Source organism: Hippocampus zosterae, chromosome 18, assembly GCF_025434085.1.
Source record: "Hippocampus zosterae strain Florida chromosome 18, ASM2543408v3, whole genome shotgun sequence".
Taxonomy (NCBI): domain Eukaryota; kingdom Metazoa; phylum Chordata; class Actinopteri; order Syngnathiformes; family Syngnathidae; genus Hippocampus; species Hippocampus zosterae.
Window position 1 is genome coordinate 12342615 of NC_067468.1, and position 24637 is coordinate 12367251.

General features: G+C 43.0%; 3 protein-coding genes across 4 annotated transcripts; 1 reads left to right on the forward strand and 2 right to left on the reverse strand.

The window, feature by feature from the left end:
• Positions 1-781: 781 nt before the first annotated feature.
• On the reverse strand, positions 782-15666 carry aff1 (AF4/FMR2 family, member 1). Its single transcript, XM_052051768.1, has 21 exons — positions 15434-15666; positions 14806-14854; positions 11212-11338; positions 8698-8818; positions 7411-8166; positions 7240-7281; positions 7014-7085; positions 6708-6744; positions 6355-6415; positions 5680-5815; positions 4642-5433; positions 4403-4494; positions 3904-4093; positions 3542-3615; positions 3405-3468; positions 3054-3190; positions 2106-2177; positions 1726-1819; positions 1614-1648; positions 1365-1546; positions 782-1270 (listed from the first exon to the last, which is right to left on the reverse strand). Exons 3-21 carry the CDS (start codon positions 11226-11228, stop codon positions 1134-1136), a joined length of 3111 nt encoding a protein of 1036 aa, XP_051907728.1. The 5' UTR covers positions 11229-11338; positions 14806-14854; positions 15434-15666; the 3' UTR covers positions 782-1133.
• On the forward strand, positions 13366-18690 carry anxa3b (annexin A3b). The gene is made up of 13 exons (XM_052051674.1): positions 13366-13525; positions 13625-13672; positions 14116-14203; positions 14307-14401; positions 14468-14581; positions 14971-15061; positions 15147-15226; positions 15344-15400; positions 15666-15759; positions 16189-16284; positions 16406-16464; positions 16730-16852; positions 16960-18690. The coding sequence occupies exons 1-13, from the start codon at positions 13514-13516 to the stop codon at positions 17014-17016; spliced, it is 1014 nt and encodes a 337-aa protein (XP_051907634.1). The 5' UTR covers positions 13366-13513; the 3' UTR covers positions 17017-18690.
• Positions 16723-24329, reverse strand: rcl1 (RNA terminal phosphate cyclase-like 1). 2 transcript variants are annotated; one of them, XM_052051639.1, is made up of 10 exons: positions 24056-24131; positions 23578-23649; positions 23188-23275; positions 22869-23044; positions 22168-22242; positions 21963-22087; positions 21617-21742; positions 20540-20696; positions 18293-18396; positions 16723-17435 (listed from the first exon to the last, which is right to left on the reverse strand). In XM_052051639.1, the coding sequence occupies exons 3-10, from the start codon at positions 23231-23233 to the stop codon at positions 17282-17284; spliced, it is 963 nt and encodes a 320-aa protein (XP_051907599.1). In that variant the 5' UTR covers positions 23234-23275; positions 23578-23649; positions 24056-24131; the 3' UTR covers positions 16723-17281. The 2 variants fall into 2 exon arrangements, with proteins under 2 accessions (XP_051907599.1, XP_051907598.1); XM_052051638.1 differs by lacking the exon at positions 23188-23275 and having other exon boundaries at positions 24056-24329.
• Between the last annotated feature and the right edge of the window lie 308 nt (positions 24330-24637).

Sequence of the window (24637 nt, forward strand, 5' to 3'; positions counted from 1 at the left end):
AATAATGTGCTGAAAGCTATGATTGGCTAGGGAAATAGTCCTCATCGCTAAGAGAACGCTGAGAGCATAAAGGCACTTGAGCTTGTGCTTGCTCTTTATGATGATGCCATTGATTGAGGTCTCTCTCAGAAAATGGTGACGTCATTATAGTGCCCTTTGCTTCGTCGTGGATTTCTTTTTACCCGTTTTAATGCTCCGCCTCAAATGCCACAAGATGGCATCAAACTACAGTAATGGTATGGGAAATGAATAATTTTGCCAACTTGTGCCATCATGGCGTTAATAAACTACATTGAAGTGAGGGGAGGAGTTTTTATTCGGTCGACCAAAGCCGTGTACAGTACAATAGAAAAGTAGTTCTTTGTCGCTATCAGGTGGCACCAACCGGCAATTACATGCTGATTTTTACTATTCGGGTCACGGCTCCAAGAGCAGGTCTGACAATTAAAGGTGACCAAAAACTATTGCAGACTTTCTCACCCACTATCAGAGGAGTCTGTAGCCTTATACACTGAGCATCAATGGCGGCTTTTTGCATTCTCGCCCTGGCTTGCTGTCATGTGTGAAAGGTATCGATCTGCGATGGGGAGTTTGAAAATGGCACAAAATGTTTTTGTGGTGTTCCAGATGCTACAATAGCAAAGCACTCTTTTTTTGGATGTCTCATAGAAGCTCCTCCTCCCACTTCAAAATAGTTCAGTCGTCACAAGAGGCTGCCAAAGCATCACATTTCTCTGATAGAGAGCTTTGTGCACAGGTGTTTGTCAGACCTAAAAAAATGTTTACGTTTTTCTAGGGACTAACACAAGATGGTTTACTCCCCCACAAAAATCGGCAAATAGGTGAATTTACGAATCGCATATCAATACTCGGCGGGGGAACACTGTATAAGACAATGTAGATAACAGAAATAGCAGTATGAACAAAAGTTGAGATAATAAATCAATCACAATGATCCTGAATTAAAAAGCAATTGTATGACTTGGGCTGTTGTCGGGGTCTTCCACCTGGCCTTTTCTTATAAGTGCAATTTTTGTTCAAACTCTGGCGAATCCACATAACCCACATTTCTAGAGTCCATTTTCAACATGTGACCAACATACCGGGAATTCGATCGTAGGCTTCGGGTACCTTCAGCGGGCATTCGTTTGGGTTTTTGAGTTGTCCAGTCGCAGCCACGCCACGCCCCGTTGGGTGTAGCGCACCATGGCGCTCACGCTAGAAGTCAGGCTCAGCGGACCGACCGCGGCATCCAGCTTTGCCAGAAGACCTTAGAAGAAAAATGTAGATGTTTGTCAATATTTTAAATAAACACACATTACCAAAATATCTAAATATGTTTTGAAAATTTAACACCACCCTACCACTGCCTTTGCCTGCCATCTGATCCGCCTGCTCCCACAGTTCGTGAGCACTCAGAAATAACGTTGTGATGTTGACATAAGACAGCGCCACCTGCTCCACGGCGACGGGAACAGCCACACTGCTGCCACTTCCGCAGGCTGGGGACGGGATGCTGGCCATAGGGGACGGTGTGCTCGGGCCCCTAGAATGAAGATGCGAGAGGAAAGGAACGTGTGACGGCGCCGTGGCGTGCCATGCTGCTGACTCACTTTGAGACGCAAACGGAAGACTCAAGTGCGGGATTCTGGAAGATAATTTGGGCAGATTTTAAGAAGGCTGGCGAAAAGTGACGGAAATTCAAACGTGACGACAAATACGGACATTGAAGTGCTCGGTGAGTGTCTTGGAGTACTTGAGCGCAGTTTTATGCTTTTGGCGAAACATCGCCATCTGCAGGAGAGACTGGCACTTCAGACTGTAACACACCATGAGAGAGAGCGCTTCAACCTTCATCAAGACAAAAGCTCAAAGTATTAATGACTGGAAATGTGCATCTCCACGGTATGTTTCCACCAAGCAATGGGGTTGACTAGTCTCCTGTATTTATTTCTCAGGAGAGAGCAATACTATGAGAGAAAAGTTGTGTTACAATGATGTCCTGTTACGGGAACATGTCCCAGAAAATGGTACCTTGCTCATCGCAATTGATATGCTGCTTGGCGGAAACAACGCTAGATTTCTGATGAGATAGTGACCGTTACCATAATGCTACAAAATCCATCTCTGAGGGGTGAGCAGACGTGTCCACCAAGTTTTTAAGCTTCAGCACAAACCTGTGAAAGAGCACATATTGACATGAGTGGGGGGGTGGGGGGGGGGACCAAAACAAAACAAAAATAGATAAGGACCCAAAGGAGTACAATGAACCCCAGCTGTATTGCCCAAGCGAGCCCAATTGGTATAGAAGAGGGGTGAATGGAAATCAGCAATATTTCAATTCTCTTGTTTTGTTTTTTTTTGGCCATTATACCAGCCAACTTCAAATGGGAGTGAAGCCCGTTTTGTTTTTGTTTTGTTTGTTTATTGAACATAAAACATATACAATAATAATTTGACAGAAAATAAGGTAGATAAAAAAAAGTAAAAAGAAAGAAATCAGTCTTCATTCAACACAGTTATTATGTTCAAGGGAGTAGGATGAAGTAAAAAACTTATCTAGTCCTACCCCGTTATGTGTTTATATCTACTAAATCATTTTTATATCAATCAGAAAAGAAAAAGTAAGAAGAAGTCTCCATTAAGGCTCATACTTTACCCTTAACCGTGATATTTTTACAACTTTTGGTTTGTATCGGGATTATATACATCCTCACCCTGGCACTCTTGTGTCAATTTTCTCTTGTATTCATAATGGTTATTTCAATACCTTTCTCTATTTATCAACTTAGTTCTGATTTATCATTATATTTAATGTTTAGAATTTATCATTTTAACTCTGATTGATGTAGGTTGTTTGTACTATTTTTTTGAATTTGTTTTTGAACTCAGCAAGTGTGTTCAAAGCATGTGGGAAGTGTAAAACCAAAATAAGTTTTTTGTTTGTTTGGTTTTTTTTTAATGTGGTCGCTTTCACGTGGATCCGTAACAATCCGGCTATCAGGTGCGACCAAAAGGGGTTCGTTGTACTGCAAAGACACTCGTGCTCTCACTTCAGGAGCTCCACCGTCTCGGCAAACATAGTATAGGAAGACATGGAAATCTGCGGGTCCTTCTCCATGGCGAGGCCACTTTCCACGAAAAACATGGCGGCGTCCAGGTAATTGAAGGCTTTGCTGAGCTTATCCGACTAAAAGGAAGCACACCAGAGACTTTTGAGGTCAAAGCTGACAAAAAGGGTTGTCAGTCTGCTTTCATGGAGGACTACATGAACGTCAACAATAGCTACTGTTGAGAGGCTGAAATACGGGATTTCTATGGCAGCTTAGCTAACCAAATTGGAATGGCAATTTTCTTCCTCAACTAACGCAAAAACAAGAGATGGAAAGGATTTGGTGTCAGACCTCGGCATCTGCTTTGTGCTTCAGTCGCTTGGCCTCCTTGATGTAGTGCTTGACCGGATAGTGCCTGCGGGAAGTCATTGGATGACGAAACCTCACTGATCGTGTGACTAAACACACTTGAAACGTTTGAATCTCACCTGTCCTTAGTTTTGAGAGAGTGTCGAGAGGTCTCGACTTCCCTGGGGGGCCGCAAGGACGACGACCGCTTCTGCTGGCAGACCAAAATAAAGGGCAAGTAGAATACTAGGTGCCCCATTGCATCCTTTGATTGAGGGGTTCACAAACATTTGTGGTCCATGGACCCTATACCGGTGAAATTTTTCAAAGAGCACTCTCATAATCCCAACTGCAGTTAAACTATAAACAACCACGTGTACCACTAAATGGCAGAGGTACTAAAAACTTGACATTTGCATTTCCTTTAAGTTTACTGACATTTATTTATTTTAATTGACTCCCAGACCCCAGTTTGAGAACCGCTGCGTTAATGGAATGTTACCTTCTCTGCGTGCATGTTCTTTGCGTGGCTGCTCCTATGCTTGGAGGAGTCTCCGCTCTTGAGCATCTTCTCATGAGATCCTTTGTGCATCTTCGAGTCTTTAGTCGATTCTTTTGTGGGCTTCTCCAAGTGCGCCTGCTTTTTCTTCGCCTTCTTGTGCTCCTGTTCGCCTGGTTGGGTGGCGCAACCCCTAAAGGGTGAGAAGATCAAAATGTTGAGTGGTTACTGGACACAACACACATCGGCTATTGCGTCAAAAGAACATTTGCATTCCAAGTGCAACCGCTCAATCACACCAATGGTACCAAACATTTAAAAAAAAAAAAAAAAAAAAAACTGAGCCAGGTAAGAGCTGGCTTCGGTTGGCCAGTGTGAAAGGGGCTGTTGTGTGACAGACATTTACGGAAGGAACGCAGCGGTCGCCATCCTTCGAGATCAGCGCCCCAAACTAAACCCTACGGCACCGCGCACTGGGAATTCCGCCTTTCGTTGAACCTACTCCACTTTGACAGAAGAATCCTTGTTGGATGATGTCATCTTTTTCTCCAGCTTCCGCTTCTTTCTGGGAAGACGCTTGTCATCCAGCTCCACCTGGAAGTTGCCAAACACGGGTTTAAACACAAATAGAACACCTGACAGGTGAAAATATGTGACGAAAAGAAAAAGGAACAGTTGAAATTGTATTCGAAAGCCCAATATCCCAAACTCCTGACTAGTATGTTGTTTACGAGAGCTCACGGTTTGAGGTAGAGTCTTCTTGCTGGCCTTGAGGTGTTTTTTGGTCTCGGCATTCCCGGGTGTCACTCGAGGGACTCTTGAGAGCAGACTGAGGTCGATCTTTACCAGTAGGCTTCCCTCGGGCCTGTTGTGGATGTCCTGAGAAGATTTAGGCACGCGGCTTGAACTCTTGCAGGACTTGTGGGGAGGGGAGGGTTCAGCTTTGGGAATGGTTTTGGCTTGTCGGAGAACTTCCACCTCAGCTTTGTGACTGCTGACTTTGATTGGTGGGGCGTGGGTAGAAATATGGCAAGAGCAGCTGAGTGGAGACGACGGACACCTACAGGTAGCATCCCGTTGGACCCTCTCAAGCCTTGATTCGGTCTTTTGCACGCCTGCTGATTTAAAAGTCCTCTTTCTTTTCAGGCCACTGCTCGAGTTTTGTGAGTGTTCCGTTTTCGTTTTGACTTTGGGTCTGTCTGAGAAAGGGGGCGATTTATCTGCTAAAGCATCCCCAGATAACGCATAGTCCTTCGGCGGTTTGCACGTGACGCCCGGGTGTTTCAAAGAACCGTCGTTAAGAGAGCTTTCGTGCAAACGGTCATCGCAAGGCTGCACTCTTGTCTGCTTTCCGCCGCGCTCAGCCGATTTTGTTGCCTCGGCAGTAAGGTGTTTGGAGCCGCATTGCAGTTTGGGGGTAGGGTTCTCGCAGACGACATTGAGGCCCCCTCGGGCCTCGTTGCCGGAGTTCTGTTGAGTGGACTGGATCCAGTTGCCCAACTGCCAGTCGCCACGTCCTGCCGTTGCGTCAGTCTAGTGAGAGATGGCGTACATAAGCGCAATTCAGCAAAATATACACTCAGACTTTTTTTTAGCTACAACACCAAAATATGTGCATTTTAATCTAATGACATCATTTAGACTGGAATTTAGATAATTATTAAATGCATAAATATGATGTAATCAAGTATCTGAGTTATCTGAGTCAAGTGGTTAACGCATTTTGCAATTAATGGAGGGGTGGAGTCTATCAGCTCTCATTAAATAAAAACTGCTTGCCTCAGTTTTGCGGCTCACCGTCAGTCCACAAGGCTCACCGGCTTCACTGTCGTCATCCGACTCAGATCGGGAGCTGCTGTCAGAGTCACTGGAACTCGCCGACTCCACGTCGCTGGAATGAGCATCTTTCTGCGAACTAAAAAACAAAGCATGAAGTGATGATACAATGGAACCATCTATTACTCTAATCTGACATTTTTAAATGACATACGTGTGCACATCAACAGATATTCGATAAACTCCGGGTATATTATAATAATCCATGTGATGAGATATCATTGACAATATGATAATACTTCACACTTTGCCTGAATTTTACAAATATTATATATACGCCAACGTCTGAATCTTATGGGTTTTCTTGTTCAGATGACATTTTATATTGAATTCTTCATTCATCCTGCCTTTTTGTTCGACTTTAATGGTTGCGTGGTATTTTAAGTCAGTGTTTATGCTGCTACGACAATTTCATGTCCTTCACGAGATGGGTTGTTTTTCCACATTCCGATCATAATAGGCACCAAGTGAACAGTTAGATTTAATCACAGCAGAGCTTTATTTTGAAAATGAAAGATTAGTCAGCGGGTTCACACGAGTTCAATCAAACGCTTGCCGCTCACACCGATTCATCACCATCTTTAGTCATACTTGTCTAAAGAAGAATTTGGGACTCACAATAGTCGGGAGTTCTGCACGTCGAGACGGTGAGGATCTCCAGGAGAACCATTGTGGCTTTCTGGAAAATAAACAAAAGCAAAGATGTGTCCCAATCCCCAAAAATAAAATACCCAAACCAAAACCACCACATTCAATCGAATGTAATAAACGAACACGAGAATCCATTTTGTTTTATCAAACAGCATTCACTTAGCTTTCTGTATTTTCATGTCAATTGCCCGATAGAAGTAATCTGCTTATGTGTGTCAGTTACAGATGGCAGTTTCTACTTTGCATGGTCCACAATGTACTGGAACAAGACCCGTTATTTTACTGCATTGTACTGTAGCAAGGGTGTGTTATTGACTCACGCTGCCGCCCTGGACATGAAGAAGCTTGCTTTTCTTCCTGTGAGGAGATGCGCACGCACACACACACACACACACACACACACACACACACACACACACACACACACACACACAAAATAAAAATAGCTTGTTAAACTAGCTTATTACTACATGTGATACACGATACAGTGGAACAAGAATATCGAAAGACTATGGACATACAATTTGGGATCTCAAGGATGGGGGAAAACGTGGTTCTAAAACGTGTACAAAAAGTCAAGTTGGCATCCGTAGCAGCATACAAACCTACCAGTTGATCAATCTTACCTTTGCAGGGGTTGCTTCAGACTTGGGGATGTGTATGGCGGTCAGGAGTGGCGGCCAGGAGTGAGTCATCTCCTACAGACACATAAAATGGAAAAAATATAAAAGTCTCCATCTATAATGATGAGCATACAGCAAACAATGGGGCTGTTGGGGGGGGGGGGGGGGGGGGGGGGGTCCTGAAGAACGTGTAAAGAAGTCCTTACCGTACCAACAAAGTAAAATATACCTTCAAGATGTCTTCCACACACACCGCTTCACTGGTCTTTGTCTACAAAAGGTCGGAAAATGTTATTTTGAAATGATTTCAGCATGAAGACTAAACATGTCAACGGAGGTCATTTTTATTTCGAACATGAAGCCGTCAGTACCGTTGTAAACCAAGCACTGGAGTTCTTACCTCCAGATACTGCGGCAACATTTTGGCCTTTGCATGGTCGGCCTTTTGGATCTCCTGCAGATGTAAGTGCGACTCTGGCGTAGGTTTCAAGTCAGGCGAGCCACCGAGCAGCTGGTCCTGGCCGTCCATAGGCCTGACGTACGCCGTGGGCTTCTGCATCACGGCAACACTGGCTTGCTTTGACGAGGGCAGCGGCGGCAAGCTCTGCAAGAGCAAGGGGTTGCCGCTTTTGCCGGCCTGATGCAGGGAAGCTTCCGCTGGAGAGTGTCTGAGGTTTAACGCGGAACCGTCGGCCATATTGGCAGAGGGGGTGTCTGTGGAATCCTGGCGTGAGTCAAAGGTGCCTTGAGCCTCACCGGAATGTAGGAAAGGTATCGGCTTGACGTCCAGAGACTGAGCAGAACTTTCCTGAGGACTGGTAGCATTCTCCCTGAGATCCGACAGAGCTGCAACCTTCTTTTGATCATCAACTGAAGCCTTTGGTATGGTGAGCGAGCATCCGTTGTGGTTTGCGGAGGAAGTGGAGATGTCGCTCGTCGTCTGAAACGGGTCATTATTACTTTCACGGTTTTGGCTAGATACGTGATGGGTCGGGTCTTGGATGAGAAATGTGCTGGGCCGACTCGTGTTCGGCTGCCCTCGATCAGACTCTGTGAAGTTAGACGGAGCTGCCGGAGGCTGTGGGGAATTGTTGACATCTTCATAGCTGCCCAGCATTTTCTGGATCCTGTTGGAAAGCTCATCACCTTTGTTTGTCTAAAAAAGCAAGAGGCGAAAACATTTCATGTAAGGGCATTACAGCAAAACTCGACGCGCCAGGTGAGCAAACAATAAACAGTGATAGTGCGGGAGAGCACCGTAAACACATCAAAGAATTATCTGAGGAATATTGAATTGAGCATTGAAATGGGTTAAGTCTGCACCTCCGATCGAAAACGCTGACAGTTGTTGGCAATCTTGTTGGTTATCTTAATCAAACATCCCCAAAAACAAACAAGGAAAAGCAACCTAGACGAGAATCGTTGATTTTTGAGCAATTGAACATGCTATGTGGCCAGCGTCTGCACTGAGCCGTGTTCATTCGGACAACGAGCGTCACTTGTTAAGGTACCTCGCCAAAATTAGATTTTTAAAAGATTGAAAGAACATCGAACACTGGGCCGAACTCAAACCAACTATTGTGAAGCAACCGAGATGTTCTCGACTCCCAAAGCAAATCATTAGTAAACAATGAAAAGTTGTGGCAACGACGGAAAAAAAACATTGTCAAGTAAACGTAGCACATACTTTGTACGGCTGTCCGAAAAGCGGCACATTCTCAGCGCCGAGTTCTTTGGCTTGGCTGGTTTCTTGGTTCCTCTGTTCCCAGGCTCGGAGGCGGAGACGATTCCTTTCTTCATCGTATACGCTGTAGAGCATCATCAGGAGAGACCGATTTTAGAGCACCGATACAGTAACGAGACACTGAGAGACATTCAAGAGAATAAAACCATCGTCTGGGAAGGTGCCTGCCCTACTCAAGGGCGTATAGCAAGAGGTGAGGTTGGGACGCCAACACTTTTACAGCTGCTCTTGCGGATTGGTATATGGCCGCTAATTATAAAGCTGCACAACGGCAGGTGTCATGAAGGGTATTCTTGTGGGACCTGAACATACTGTATGTCAATTTGGAGCGTGGTGGATGTTCAACCCCACTGGAGTTAATTCCATGGTAACTGCAGCACCGTTTTGGTAGAAAGCCAAGAAAATGATGGCACGGCCTAGGAGGATCATTCCCCTGGGGGGGTGGGCCTTCAGTCAAATCACAATTTTCCAAAATGATGAAACAAGAGGCTTTTTTTTCCAGGCTTGATCTGCGCAAAAGATACAAATATGTAACCGGGGAGGGCTGAAGTCGACCAAGAGCTTTTGAGGCTGGCTGGTGGATCCGTGACAATGAATCCTTAAAGCTACGGTTGGCGTGTAATGTTTTACACCGATCAAGAAACTCATTTTGCCCACCGCTTTGTGTCAAAAGTCATGAAATACAAGCCCATTTCACACGCTATGTCTACACAGTCATTTTCCTGACTTTGCTGTTCTGTGTGAAAGGTATCAACACGCAATTTGGTGATGGGAGTTCGACACCCAATATAGATACGATCAGAGGATTTATGGCAGAGCAGCTGTGTGTAACTTGACATTTCACACTGAAGACTAACTGTGTGCCCCTTCCATCACTGTCTGTCAACATCTTTTTGTTTTTTTTTTGGTCTATTTACATTGGGATACTTTTACTTATTGTGATTGGATTTGGAATATAGAAACGATAAACCGTATGTCACACCAAGGCTGTGCTGTCATCGGGTGGTCACCGTCAACTCGCAAGCGACAACAAACAGGTGTCATCATAAGTGAAGGTGGCTAGCCGCGCCCTCTTTTATTTGTTTCCAATCAGGATGGGAAAGGTGCATGACCACGGGCAGCGCTGACACTGACCAATGGATAATTCAAATGCAAGACCTTACAGTAGCGTGGCATAAAGGAAGCCCATGACTACATGCTTGGCAGTGTAAGAGAGAAAGCGTGCGGCTTCTGGCCAAAGACAACAGCATCCGGAGCATCTGAGCCTCCGGGAATCTGCACAGTTTAAAGCCTCAGCTCAATTATCCATCTTCCCGTGCTAGCTCTGTTGGATAAACACACAGGGGAATGGGGTTCTGGCAATTCCATATACCCAGTGATGGATAAAGCCCATGTGAACTCTTTTGAGCAGTGGTTCTCAATTTCGGCTTGGGTACCACCAGGGGTCCCCAAGGTGTGACTTGGGAGCAAGCAAAAATAAATTTGCAATGAAAACCTTATACGAATTCCTTCTACCTTAGATTTGGGCCACTTAAGAACTCTGGTATGACATAACACTAGTCCGAATATTTTATACAGCCTTGCATGTGTGAAGTACTGTATATATATATATTTTTTGTCTTTGGAACTGAAGGCCTAACATTATGGTACTAAAATTCTGCTTTTCATTTAAGACTTCAGGTGTAGTATTTTTTTTTGCCCCTAAAACTTGAGACAATTTTTAACTACACGCAGGAATGCAACCAATAAATGTAAATTGATTCTTTAATTTGCAAGTCAATTTACAGTGTGCTGTATTTCCCTATATCCTAAAACAAACCGCTTGGCCAAACCATTCCCAAAGAAGAAATATGAACTGGACATGTCAGTCTAAGTATGCTCATCTTAGATTTCATTACTTCACACGGCAGACCGTACCAAGTTGAGGAAAGCAGGTGGTCTCAAGCAAGAGCAATTTCCACTCATGTCGACTTAAACTATATTTTGCACATCCTTTGAATTAAGTATGAAGAGAGTTGAGGGCCGAAAGTCATTTAGACTTTAATTTACACACCTTCGCTACAAACTTTGTCATATGGTGTCAATAAAATGGTTTATAAAAAATAACAATTGATTATTTTATAGGGGTTCCCGATGTTGAAAAGGAACGCCAGAGACTTTACGTCAAGTCTATAAAAAGGAAACAAAAAAAATATGTACAGGTATATCGTAAAATCGCGTCAACAATCTGAGCAGCCCAGCTGGTAAGTCAAAACGTCATTCCACCTCCCCGAGTTGATTTTTAATTAAAACGAGCAGGGAAATAGTTTTAGATACTTTAATTGTCATAAAGCCAATGCGAACAGCTTGTCTTGACATTTTGACAGCCTCGAGGAACGAACTCCTGTCAAGTGCGAGACGACCAGCACCCTCCCCCGTCAATCTGCTAGCAGGCTAGCCGCCTTTGAATGCGCCTACCTCGGCTTAGTTGCCATGGCGTGCACCGCTCTTTCTCCAGATTGTCAAACAACCGAAGTTGGCTGTCGTGTGCTCCTGACTTTCGCCGCCGAGTCCGTCTTCTCGGCCCGCATTGTCACATCGTTTACTGGAAAGAAAACGCCGAAATAAACTGGGCTGTCACGCCACCTTTAGCTTCGCTAGTCTCTGCCCCCTCGCAGCGAATGTTCGGATCGTCCATTCGCTGCCCAATGGACTTTTCTACTTGAAGGGGTCTCCTCGGTTTTATCTACGTAAAGTTCGATACTAAATATTTATGACAACGAAATATTTTTGTTTTACACAAAGATGTAATTAACAACTGAGCAACAAAAACACCAAAAGTTGTTTCATTTGTTTTGTTTTTCTCTCGTCATGTGCATTGCCCAAACTTTACTCTTTGGTCCCTATATGAGTGACATGGTACATCCGAATTTGTTTTGAGCCCTCCAGGTTCACATTTTTTAAAACAGTGTTAAAGTGTGCGAAGGTGAAAGTTGAGAGCTGAAAGTGTGTATACTAATGGGAGTAAACTTGCATATCTTCATTAAGACTACTGAGGACTAAAGTGGGCCGGTCTGAGCAATGAAACTCCATCCAGAGCTGAAAAATACTCACTCTGGCCCCGTCCACAGGTAATGTGAAATTATAAAGGATAGTTATTCAATAAACATCTCTAGCATACACTGAGATGCATCGATGGTGGTGTGAGTTTGTGACCAGAGACTGTCTCAGATCTCACAACCTACATTCTCACCCGGGCATCCGAGCCAGGAATGATCAAGCCCCAACTTGCGTGACAGCAGGCTCGGATGGACCTCTTCTTTCCTGCCCGTGCTATGCCCATTTGAGTCAGGAATTTGCATACTCGGAGCCCTGCAAATTACATTGTTATATTTCTTTATAATTGTTATAATCTACACAACAATTAATTGTTGGATATTTATGCCTTTTTGGTACTTATTGGTATTTTCTCTTAAAAAAAGAATGTTGGTGGGGAATATCTTGCTTCTCTGAATCAGGTTCTGGTTCACGTTCCTCCATGTCACTGTTGTAAATCCCAAAATCTTGAGTGTGGTTGACTTTACCTTTGCAATCCGTTTTAAGTTTTGTCCTTATGTTGAGGTTGAAAAAAAGCAATGACTCCCATCAAAACTCACTGAAACGGATTATTATGCTATGTGACGGTAGTTACAAATTGACCACACGGTGTCGCAAATGTAATTACACAGTCCAATTTTCAATTAGAAAAATTATTGACCACACTTCGTCCTTCCGCAAAATCTAGAAAATGTCATTTTATGCAATCATTCTACATATTATCATGCTTGTACAAATGTTGATTTAAAGCGTTTTATAAATTGGAAATCTGTTTGCGAACTCATTTTTTGGGTTGGAGACGTCACTTCATGAATGTAAAGATCCACGTAGCACACGATAATGTCTTACACATGTGAATTAACTTAATTAATGACAACATGGGTGGGAAATGTGTGATTTTAGTCTCCAAGAAAACTCGCTCAACGGTTGCACGATAAATGCCACACGAGTGTTGTGTTCCAAATTGACCTCTAGATGTCGCAAGTTGTATTGAAAGTCCACTTTGTTTTGAACTCTCTTTTGCGTGGATAATCCCGTATCGTGTTCTACAATTATAAAACTATATTATTTTATATACTATTATTATTCTAAAAGTCTCAGCCCTCAGAGCATTTTAGACAATTAGAAGCAATTGGATTAAGAGGGTTCCTTTCTTCTATTCGATCGATTTACTTTATTTTCTTTTTGATTTCTAACTTCATTTCCGTTACTCGTTGAAAAAAAATGTTGGCTGGCTGCCACAAACAAGGAAAAAAAAGATGACTCAACTCTTCCTTCTGATGGGCGTTGCCTTTTCTACATCCGTGAAAAGAGCGTGAGTGTGACATTCTGGAGTATCACCACCGGGATCGTCAAGCCTGTCATCGATCGCATTTAGGTAAGGTTACAGCTCAATTCTATAGCTCAATAAAAAGCAATGTGTCGCTGTTTAGTTTTATTGTAATAATCAAAATAATATCCTGCAATCAATTTACATTTTATACAGGTACAATGTACATTATACCCTTTTTGATTCAAGACTAGCGCGTTAACGGTGTCGTTGATTTACGTAGTCGGAACATTTCTTTGGATATGGGAAGTTTGCGGAAGTAGATTTGGTGGTGATAAAGTTGAGATGAAATATGATCTCTTGCATTCTGCTCTTTCACCGTAGTGCAAAACTTTACAATCCACCAGCACCAACATGTCCGTTTGGGTGAGTGCTTGGCGGGGAATTTTGCATGCAAAGTTTGGGGGCGCAAACAACTGAAATGAATAGAATCACGTTTTTGTCTTTATTTCTCAATTACTGTAGGATGATTTGGATTTGCTGTTGGATTCCCCTTCCTCACTGAGTGTGACAGTAAGCTCACTTCAATTTATTTGTCTTTATCTATAGCATCACATTTCAAAAGTTAACATCTCAAGACATTTATAAAATATCAAACAGGTTTTGAAACATTGTCCATTGATGTTTAAGAGTTCCAACAGTTCATGTTTTAATCGTATGTATAATGAATAATAAACAAGCAACTATTTACTAAACCAAATTATATATAATGCACACAAAGTATATGTACAATTAGTTATTTTACTAATATTTTTATTGAACCTAGGTTGAACACCCAATTATTTTATTACGTTTATGGGAAAAAAATCATATTTTAGCAACATTTTTAAAAAGGTGACAAATATTGCAGGAGTGTTACTCATTTACTGCATATGGTTAGTGGGCAAGATGAAAATACCATACGTGACCTACCCCTAGTGTAATGCTCCTAGTTGTGTGTTTATTGTTATTACTAGTCCAACACAAGAGGGACTGTGAAGGACAAAGCCAATTTTAAAGTGGAAGAGGACGTGGCTGCTATAAGAAAGGCAATAGAGGGCATTGGTAAGACTATTATCTTTGTTATAGCCACTTTCTTTTTCTTTATTTTGAAAATATTTCATCTTTGGTGTGTGCATTGATGCATCTGTTTTCTCTTCTCTTGCAGGCACCACAGAAAAGACCCTGATTGAGGTGTTGGCTAAAAGAAGTAACGCTCAGCGTCAGCTTATTGCTCAAGCCTACGAGAAGGCCACAGGAAGGGTAAGTGTGAAATATTGTGAATGTGTGATTGCGCGCGGTGGATTAATGCCAAGCGGTCCGCATCAGGCTTTAATAGCTGACCTGGAGGGCGACACCCATGGAAACTTTGAGGATTTGTTGGTGGCCTTAGTAAAACCTCCTTCCGTCTACGACTGCCATGAGGTCATCAAAGCCATTAAGGTGAGGTGAAGCGCTTGTCTCACAACAGTCTAAGGTTTAGTACATACAGTATCTTAAACCATTGATTAAAACGTAAGCTACCTCACACATGACGAGACAAAAACAGCATGTGTTTTTACTTACAACGTGTGGTGTAGTTGAGATGACCAACACAGCACACACACACGTGACAATCATGAGGGCTGTCTGCCAAGCCAAACGTGTGGCGTAGTACCAAGACTGACCTGTGAAAGGAAGTATGGTGCCACAGGGCAGCCAGACTGCAGGAAAAGCCTAGAAAGACAAAAAAATAAATCTATAAATTGGACCGTAACCCCCCGATATTCCCAAGGGAAATCTGTATGTAATTTACACATCCCAAAAGATGTTTTACAATATGTCCTTTCCAGGGCGCAGGGACTACCGAGAGCACACTGACTGAACTATTTGCATCGAGATCCAACAGGCAGATCAAAGCCATATCTGACGTGTACCTGGCAGGTGAGCGTCCTACACCTCTGAGGTTTGGATTCCGCCGCTTAGCAATTGCTTCACGGCGGTTCACGACTCTAAATGTTTGTTGTAGAGACGGGAAAACTCCTAATTCACGACCTCAAGTCGGAGGTGTCTGGAGATTACGGCAAAGCGCTGCTTATCTTGGCCGAGGTACGCTTGGATTCAACTGATATATTCTTTAGTTAGGGGCCAAATCACTACAAAATCTGATCATATTTGAAATGAAAAGTGACGATGTTAACTGCGTTGTTGGGTTCATCCTCACAGGGGAAGAGAGACGAGAGCTCCTTTGTGGATGCAGCCAAGGCCAAAGCAGATGCCAAAGTACTGTGCAGTATATGCATAACCTTCACTCACCCAAAATAGACCTCATGACTTCACATCTCCCCAGGCAATAGATTTGTGAGGAATGTTGCCACCATTACCTTGAAAAAACAGCGTCGTGACATTATTTAAAAAAAGTACAGTAGCTAATTTGGATTCAACAGATAAAAAACCACGCTTACCATAAAATTGTTAATTGCGCGCACACACACACACACACACACACTAATTAAGGGCTTGTTCCCACCGTCATGAATCCCGCCAGGCTTTGTACGAGGCAGGAGAGAAGAAGTGGGGGACCGACGAGGGCAGGTTCATCGACATCTTGTGCCACAGGAGTGTTCCTCAGCTAAGACAGAGTGAGTCTCTTTTTATCTCAAGGGCCACATATGATTTTTCAAACGGACCGATGGGCGAGATATTTTGTTTTCATTAGAAATGATATGACGCCAGTCTTCTACATAAAGTGCACATGGACATCAAACCAAGAAGACCTTGTAAATATGAATGGAGGAAAGGCCTGCTCTTTTGAAGTAGCATTTTAGCACCTTACTAGAGAACAGATATTCTGCAAAAAGTACTGAAATGGTAGATGGAGCCAAACTAATTTTACATTTTTATTTAAGTACCTTTTTTATGTTAAACATCAGATCAAATTGTGACAAAAAGTGTACTTACTGCCGACTAGTGGAAGTGCATGAAATTGTTCTGCCTGTCGGCGCACTGATTGGGAATCGGTTAACATGATAAAAGTCAGTAACGTAACATCCGTTATTGCGTTTGCGCAGCTCTAGTGGAATACAAGAACATAAGCAAAAAGACTCTGCAGGAGAGCATCGAGGGTGAAATGTCCGGGAACCTCGAGGAGCTTCTGGTGGCTGTAGGTGAGAATGATACTGACGTTGGTTGAACTGTGGAGAACCCATGACGGATGTTCCATTTTGTTGTTTAAGTTTAGAAGATCTTAAATAAGTCGGTTGTGTTAACTTGGTTTGTTCCATCTAGTCAAATGTGTGAAGAACGTCCCGGCGTACCTCGCAGAGAGGCTTTTCGAGAGCATGAAGGTGAGCAGCATCCCTTTCAGGAGACCCCCCAAAACATTGTTCAGTGCCTTTATGTTCAATTTTGCCGTCGTGGACGATTACATTGTCATTAGAAGCATTGAGAGGAATGTTAAGCCTGTCGGCATCAAGGGGGCGTTGTGCAACGTTGGTTGAAATGTAACGGCGGGTGATAAAGGTTGCAAGTGCCAATACAATAGAATGACGGATTTGCTTATGTTTGCCATCCCTTAACCCCTTTTTTATTTTCTAAAATGTGTGTTTTTAGGGTTTAGGGACCACAGAGTCCACACTGACCCGGATACTGGTCAGCCGCTCCGAAATAGACTTGTTGGACATTCGAGCGGAGTTCAAGAAGCTGTTTGGATATTCGCTCTACTCGAAACTGGAGGTCAATATATACGGAGACATTCCACAGCCAAATCTTGATAAATATTTTTAAAAAGAAAGAAAAAAAAAGATGACTAATATTCAACTTTCCTTACTTTTGTCCATCAGAGTGAAGTGTCAGGCAGCTACGGTGACACCCTGAAACATCTGTCCGGCCAAGACTAACGCCCTCAAAATTCCTGCAATGACAAATAGCAGTCAGCTGGGAAGCGATAAGGGACTTTTTCCAATAAAAGGAATCGTCCGACAGACCACAAACTGAAAGGAATGTGGAATTTGAGCTATTTTGTTAAACCCGACAAACCACAAGAACTTAAGTGCATTTCCCGTTGCGGTGACTGACAACTGGTACTGAACACTTCTTCTTTCTTGTCCGTTTGTGGAAACGGTTCAATAAAGACTACACCAAGACATTTATGTAGAAAAAGTTTTATTTAAGGCTTTTGTTCAAGTTGCTGTAACCGACGCCGACGCACGTCATCAGGACTTTATCGCCGCCTTTGCGTTCATCCTCTAAAGGTTTGCGGACTTCAATTTTAAACATGATCTGGAAAAAATCTCGGATGTGTCTCAGAAACTCAATCCTGTGGAGAGAGAACAAAGAGATCATTAATTAGGGAAGGAGAAGTGTTGCACAACCCATTTTATTTTTTTAACAAAATCTAGAATGGTTGCTACATGTGTTTTGAGTTTAAATGCTATATTTTTTTTCAGAACAGTCCCACAGGATACTCGTATCATTTTTGGGCTAAATAGTGCAACATGGCCCCTGGCCCCATTTTTTTCTCCCTCCCTCAATCACCACCCATTCTCCTCCATGCGTAACTGCTCACCCCTTCCCTCTCTGCTCGCAGAAATTGGTGATTGGTTAGTGACCAGTCAAGCGTGTACCCCACCTATCGGCCAAAATCAGCTGTGATGGGCTTCAGTCACATCCAAATATCAGAATACCTGTTCAATCATAATTCTGTCTATTAAACCTTAAACATCAAGCTTTACCGACGCTACGTCGCCCGTGCAGACAGGGTGTGGTAAAAAGAGCAACACAGTCCATGCTAATATTAGTGACGACGCTAGTATTTTAGGAAGTATAACACACAGGGTAAAATGTAATTCTTTCATAATATTCCTGTCAAAAAATACAAATTGAAGCTTGATGTCAGGCGTCTGGACGAAGTGGCGTGTATAGCGATGGCACCGCCAATCTTCAGTTATCATAGTACTGTACTTGAGAGCAACACAGCACCGGTACCATGATAACTGAAAATGGACAGTTCATGGTTCAGTCCTGAAACGCTTCCACCATTACGGAGTTTGTTTTTTTTTGGGTGTCTCATAGTTGAATAATAACTAAATGGGGAAAGTGTGCTGCAGCCATCCAAATGTTTATGACTAAACCGAGTGCCAGCTCGTCTTCACGTTGGGTGTTGGAATGGCTTACGTGTACGGCGAGAGGGGTCCGAGCAAAAGCTTCGACACGTCCTGTTGGCCAAGGGTCATCAGGAGCAGCGCCAGGCTCTGATTGGACGAATCAACGCAGCCGCCCTGCAAACACAAAGGGGGACCACCATGTGTTTGTCTACTCTGTAATGTACGTCACAGAGACGGAGATGTTTGGACCCGTGACGGAGCGGCGACTCCGACGCAGCGAGTCTTATCACCCCTGAAGAGTGGAAAAAGTGAAACGACCCAGTGGTTAGAGTTTGCAACTTTTTTAAAACGGAGACAATAGGGCTACAACTAGCGATTATTTTAATAATTCTTTTGTTCGTTCTTAGCATAATCTTCTGATGAAAAAATTGTTTCCACCACACGTATTCAAAAACATGAGAATTTAGTTTTTAAAAAATTGAGTGCAAATTTTACAATAAAATGTAATTTTGGCACTGCCACAAATTTTTACATAAGTCAGACTACAACAAAATTAAAGTAAGAATTAACGACAAAAAAAGGTGATGAACTCACGTGGGGGGTGAGGGGGTTATAATTTTACAGGAATCAATTCTGAATTTTGAGAGGAAAAAATACAAGAAATGTACAAGAACATATCCGATTTCAAGTTTTATGCCAACAAGTTAAACATTTTGAGAGCGCAGTTGCAAGACTCCGAAGTTACAATTTGTTGATTAGATCGGCTAAAACGTACTCACGCTTCCTCTAATCAATCATCTCATTTTCACTCTTTCTTTTAGTAATACAAAGAGAACGTCTGTTTCATTGAAAAAAAAAAAAATATTGGTGTGTGAACGCAACATGGCCATTTGGAAAAGTCCCTTGAATGCTTACAGCAAATGCCAAGTCCCTTTCCCAAAAAAGGCATTCTTAGTAGCACATTTAGAAACAGTTGAATCCTCTGTTCTTCCAGGACCGTCAAATGCAAAAACAGCAACTCTAAGCACGCAATAAGAAATCTACAATTGTTTATACAGTTAGTTGTAAATAATAATACGCCAAAGAACAAGCAAGCATCCAAACTCAACACAGAATCTGTCAAGGACCACTTACATCAGCTCCAGTCCATTGTTGATGTTGTGTTCAAAAACAAAATGTCCATGGAATGAGGTTGCTTTACTACAAGCTGACTGTACTGATTAACCAGAGAGCAAACATGCAGAGCACCCGTTTTTTTTTTTTTTTAAAGAAAGAAAAATAAATAAATCACAACAATTCCAGCTGGCGAATCAATATTCTTGTCCCCGTTTCCTTCTCGACTGCAACCAACTCCACAACGGCAGTCGGGTTATTAAAAGAAGCTGTTATTCAAATAAACAGTTCTGAAAGGACCTGATCTGCCAGATGCTTCTGCCTCCAAAAAAAAAAAACATGTTTAAAGAAAAGCGCCACCCATACTAGGAGTCTCTGGAGCAGACACATCAGCTCCAGACCGTGTGCTGCTGCCACTGAGGATGATGCACCCACAACAATATTGCTCTTTCAGAGTTAATCAGCAATACCCTGACCAGCTAACTGGGCTCACATGGCACCAGTAAGAAGCCAAGGCGGACTCGCGCTCAACACACATACTTCCGGAAACAAAATCTACAAGTTCACACTGTTATTTTCCTCCCCGTGAGACATTCATTCGTTTTTGTTTAAACATAGCGACAAACAAACATAGTCACCTTAGTTACTGCAACGGGGCAAAAACAAAACGGCTGGATGAATGGGGGAATGTCAGCAAACAAGGGCAGTTGTGTTGTGACCGTTGCACCACGTCTGACTCATGTCATACGACAGGTAATCAGCCAGAGAATACAATACTGTCTTGAGGGCAGACTGACAACAGTATTTTCCAAGAGTAGTGCTGATATCGGCTTGCGGCGTGCGTCCGAGGCATGCGCCTTTACGAACATTGGGGTTTGTAATGTACAGCGACATCGCTTCCTTGGCTTTATAACTGTGTCATTGGACTACTTCGCCATGCCACATAGAAACTGATCACATGACTGTACAACCATCCAGTGTGGCGGTGCTATCCAAATAAAATGGCTCGTTTGTTTGCATAACACTTGCTTAGAATTTTGAAATTTGATTCTCAAATAAAACAAATCATGTTTTTCAGCGCACGGTCTGAAAACCCAAATTCGAGTCGTTTGACATTACGATGAAAAGATAAATGCAAAACAACACGCTATACGTTTTGGGTTTTTCTTTTTTTAAGAAGAAAACTGAATTTTACAACACTTACCCGATAAACTTCCTCCAGCAGCAGCTTGGCGCAGTTGCGACCGAGATCCTCGGGCAAAACGGGGTCTCCTTGCCCCTGTGGCGTAGAAGACATCTCGGCACTGAGGAAACAGCCTTCAAGCGTCTCTGCCACAAGTGTCAGGCCGAAACCCGGTGACCTGCAACAAAACCGGTATGACCGTTGGAAGATGACAGTAGCAACCAGAATGTACCCCCATAGCACCTCCTCTGCTAGACAAATTAGAAAATATTATGCTATTACAGCATCTTGCCCCCCCCCCCCCGATTGTGCTGTGATAACAACAGATAGGGCTTCAAGTTAAAATTACAAAAGTACTTTTTGTACAACACTTTCTGGGAGGTGTCCTGACAAGCCAAGTTATGGTGACCTTTGCCGGAAGTGACACTGGCCCTGTATAATCATTATAGAATGGAAATGTGTCATTTCATTCCTTTTGGGCAGCCATGTCCAGCTCCGGTCTTCAAGGGATGCAGTCGTGCTTGTTTTCCATCTCTCCCTGCTGCAACACACCTTATTCAAATGATCGGATGGAAAACAGGCAGGACAGCAGCCCTCGAGGACCGAGTTTGGACACCCAATTGCTTTCATGGCTATGACTGTGTGCCAATCCCGCTGAAGGCAACGCACTCCAGTTATACAAATTAAGCTTCGAAGAATGATCAAAATATTTACTTGGCAACTTTTGGGTGTTCAAATGTAACTGCGCCACAACGCGTCAACGCCCATTATTCAATTGGCAGATTTGAAGGTGGTGTAGCACTACCTAGCGGTGGAGAAGGTACATTACAATTTCCTCAATGCAACCCTAATTTGCATGCGAGTACGATGGCACCAGATTCGGTCGCAAATCTATATTAATGTAGCTACTAACTTGGAGTTACACAAAATACTTTAAAGCCATGAATATAAACAACCAAATGAAAAACATTAATTTTTGCGGTAGCTAAAACATGTCTTGTGCCGTGTGATAACTTTGTCTTGCACTCCCGCACGAACTGTTGGAACAGTGTATGCTGGGTCCGTCGCAGCGGAGCGCAAAGCGGTGGGCATACTCACTTGCCAGAGTTGGCTCCCTTCATGTGGTCCGTGTGGATATAGATGTCTGGAATGAACTGGTTGAGGACTCCCCGCGCCGACTCCACAATCCTGTTGCCCATTTGGGGGGAAACTCTCACCGAATATCTGAGTTTAGACCTTCAAGGCTCATTGAAACAAATAATGTTGTGATGTGTGCGCTGGCAAAGCACGTTCATCTCGTGGTGTGTTTTCTCAACCGTTATTGAGCCATGAAAATGTTCTCACAGCAGGCCAAGCATGCTATGACACATTCAGTTGTATGTCGAGTATCCACGGCGCTCGTAACGCACAAATAAATCAGAGAGTAAGATGATTAGAAGGATACGCTACTCCTCGGATTCTCTTAATCTTCCCAGAGTCTGTAAGCTGCACCGGCCTGATTGTCTTGCGGACGGGACATGTGAAGACAACCTCACCTCCTCCACCGGGTGCCATTCCCCTTTTCATCACCTGAGGGCGCACAAAGAGAAAGATTCAGCCTTGGGCTTACATGTCTGAATTTGAATGTCCAAAGAGGTTTTCCACGCCACCTTAAGGTCAAAGCCTTCGCCCTCAATGCCAAACTTCTTCATCAACGGAAGAACCGTAGACTTAAGTCGATCAACCTAGAGAAAAGGCAGATGTTAAAGCAGAGGCAAAGAATCGGGAAATTTGCTCCACTGTTGCCCTGACAACACCCATCTCCCAAAATGTGCTTATGAACCCACATGTGCCAATATAGTCAAGTCAAATCAACAGTATTTATAGAGCACTTTCAAACAGCCATCAGCGATTATAGGGAAATGTGCTCATCTGACATCAGTAGGCTCACACAGTTTTCAACCAAATAGGGGCCAAGGTCTGCTGAAAACCATCAGAAAGAACACCTGCTGAGACTATTTTGGGGTGGGGGATTTTTTTTTTTTTTTTGCTGCAGGTGTGCCTCTTACACAGAATAAAATTTCCCCACAAATATGACATTTGCCTTGAGCAAACCATGAGCAGGTAAAAAAAATATTATAGTGCAAATAATGAATCGATTAAGTATCGCCGTGCAAAATTTTTAAAAACAATTTAATAATATGGTTAGAGCAATATCTTTCCGCCAAACAAATACTTCACACAGAAGGCACCTGGTACTTTCTGCGGTGGAGTAAATAAAAGCCCCTCGGCACAACATGGTATGTACAATAATTTATCACAACCGATGATAAAACTTTACTAGAATGAAAAGTGAAGCGTGTTATCTCACTGTCGGGTCGGTGGGGCCGTTGGTGATGCCACGCAGGGTTGCCTTCAGTGGGTTCTTCATGAAGGGAGCCAACATGAGCAGGGCCTCCAGGTAGTAACCGATGGAGCGCTGAAGATTACAGTCATGTTCTATTGAGCCCCCGTAAAGTAAACCGGGCTGGTAGAATAACACGGCACCTTGAAGAGAAAGGAATATGGAAACTTAAAAACATGGGAAAAAATACACTCAGCAAATTCATTAGCATTTTTTAAATATATACAGTATTTGAAATCTGTTATTGTATAATATTGGGTTATGTAGGAATATTATACTTATCCACCCATCTTTTCAATCAGGATTTTCCTCATCATGATCATGTGAGCCATAGGCTTTTACCGCTGACCTTTGGGCCAAAGGCGGTGTACAACCTGGACCCCCAAATACCCCGCAGTAGATTAAAGGTAGACAACTGACTTTTAGGTGACTTTGCTTTGTAAGGTATCACATTTTTGTTTGCATCCATTTTGTTCATGTAAGCAGTCCAAATCAGTCAAGACAGGTAACTAACTAGAACGAAGGGGGGAAAAAAAGACCTGGCAAATATTATATATTCAATAAAAACGGGATTGGCTCGCCCAGCTCCTCAGGCATGCCATTAAAAAAATCCGTGAAATTGGCATAACATGTCAGTAGCACATTCCTGAATTGAAAACATAAAACAAACATTCACCTGTTTGGTTTATTTCTATTCTGGAGCCATTGGTCACTTTGTCCAGAAGTCTGATGAAGCTGGCTTCAAAATCTGGACAACATTCAGAAAGCAATATTTCAATAAAACTGAAATATTTATCATACATTAGTCCCCCCCCCCCCCCCCCCGATTTAAGAAATCTCAAATATTGAAAAAAGGCGTGACTGTGAAGTTTTCGCATACCATAACAAGACATGAGGGTGAAGCAATCCTGACGTAACTAAAGGGCGTTTGAATTCAATTTATTAGTAACTTACTGCTTCAAATTATAACAATAAAAATCCTAGTGCACAGTGAGAAATATCCATGTTCATACAATTAATCAGAGTCACAAACTTGCGTTCTCCCCCCCTTGCTTACCCTCACCAAACTCACTCCCAACTGCGTAGGAGCTAGCTCGTTAGCACAGAAGCTAACTGCGACGCCACATGAATTTTTGACTTCCCAACTCACTCACCACGGAGCCCCGGATTGTCGTCTTTGGACCTTATATTCCTGATTTTAACCCTCTTCCCGCTCAGTGTAGACAAAACGAGGCGCTGCCTGAAGAAGTTACAGCCGTCGTAGTCGAGCCCGTGGCTTGCCATGATGATGATGATGGTGATGTTGTTGTGGCTGGCTCGCTTCTCTTGCTTGGCTCGAGTCAGTGGAAATCCACGTGTGTTTTTCCAGGAAGACGCTGACGGCAAAAGGCTACGGAAAAACAGGAGGGACATATATTTACAAGCTTTTTGCAGTACCACTTCCGCCCTGCCGGGAGCGTTTTATGTGTGAAGAAACACAACAAACCAGATTGCCACGACGAACAAATCTAATGCGAGACATATAAATTATAATATTCTGCAATCTCATTTGAATATGTCTCTGTTTGCTACATCATTAAACTAATTATCACTATAACGTGTTATATCATCCACATTAGGGACGTGACTGGTCATATGCAAAAACGCATACATCTATGAACACATAAATCCCTCAATTAATAAATCTCTTCAAAAATTTTGCCTCGTCCTCTTGCTCGTCAGGTTACCTCAAAGAA

Bases quoted from the DNA above. Each gene is read 5' to 3' on its own strand.
- aff1 (XM_052051768.1), bottom strand. The intron at 7,282-7,410 runs GTAAGAACTCCA...GACCTTTTGTAG, and splicing joins TGTTGCCGCAGTATCTGGAG to ACAAAGACCAGTGAAGCGGT. The intron at 1,649-1,725 runs GTCCGTATTTGT...ATTATCTTCCAG, and splicing joins CACTCACCGAGCACTTCAAT to AATCCCGCACTTGAGTCTTC.
- anxa3b (XM_052051674.1), top strand. The intron at 15,227-15,343 runs GTACGCTTGGAT...TCATCCTCACAG, and splicing joins CGCTGCTTATCTTGGCCGAG to GGGAAGAGAGACGAGAGCTC. The intron at 15,401-15,665 runs GTACTGTGCAGT...GAATCCCGCCAG, and splicing joins AGGCCAAAGCAGATGCCAAA to GCTTTGTACGAGGCAGGAGA.
- rcl1 (XM_052051638.1), bottom strand. From the start codon at position 24,314: ATGTCCCTCCTGTTTTTCCGTAGCCTTTTGCCGTCAGCGTCTTCCTGG. The intron at 22,243-22,868 runs GTGAGATAACAC...CCTTTTCTCTAG, and splicing joins ACGGCCCCACCGACCCGACA to GTTGATCGACTTAAGTCTAC. The intron at 18,397-20,539 runs GTAAGTGTTGTA...TTGTGTTTGCAG, and splicing joins TGCTGGAGGAAGTTTATCGG to GGCGGCTGCGTTGATTCGTC.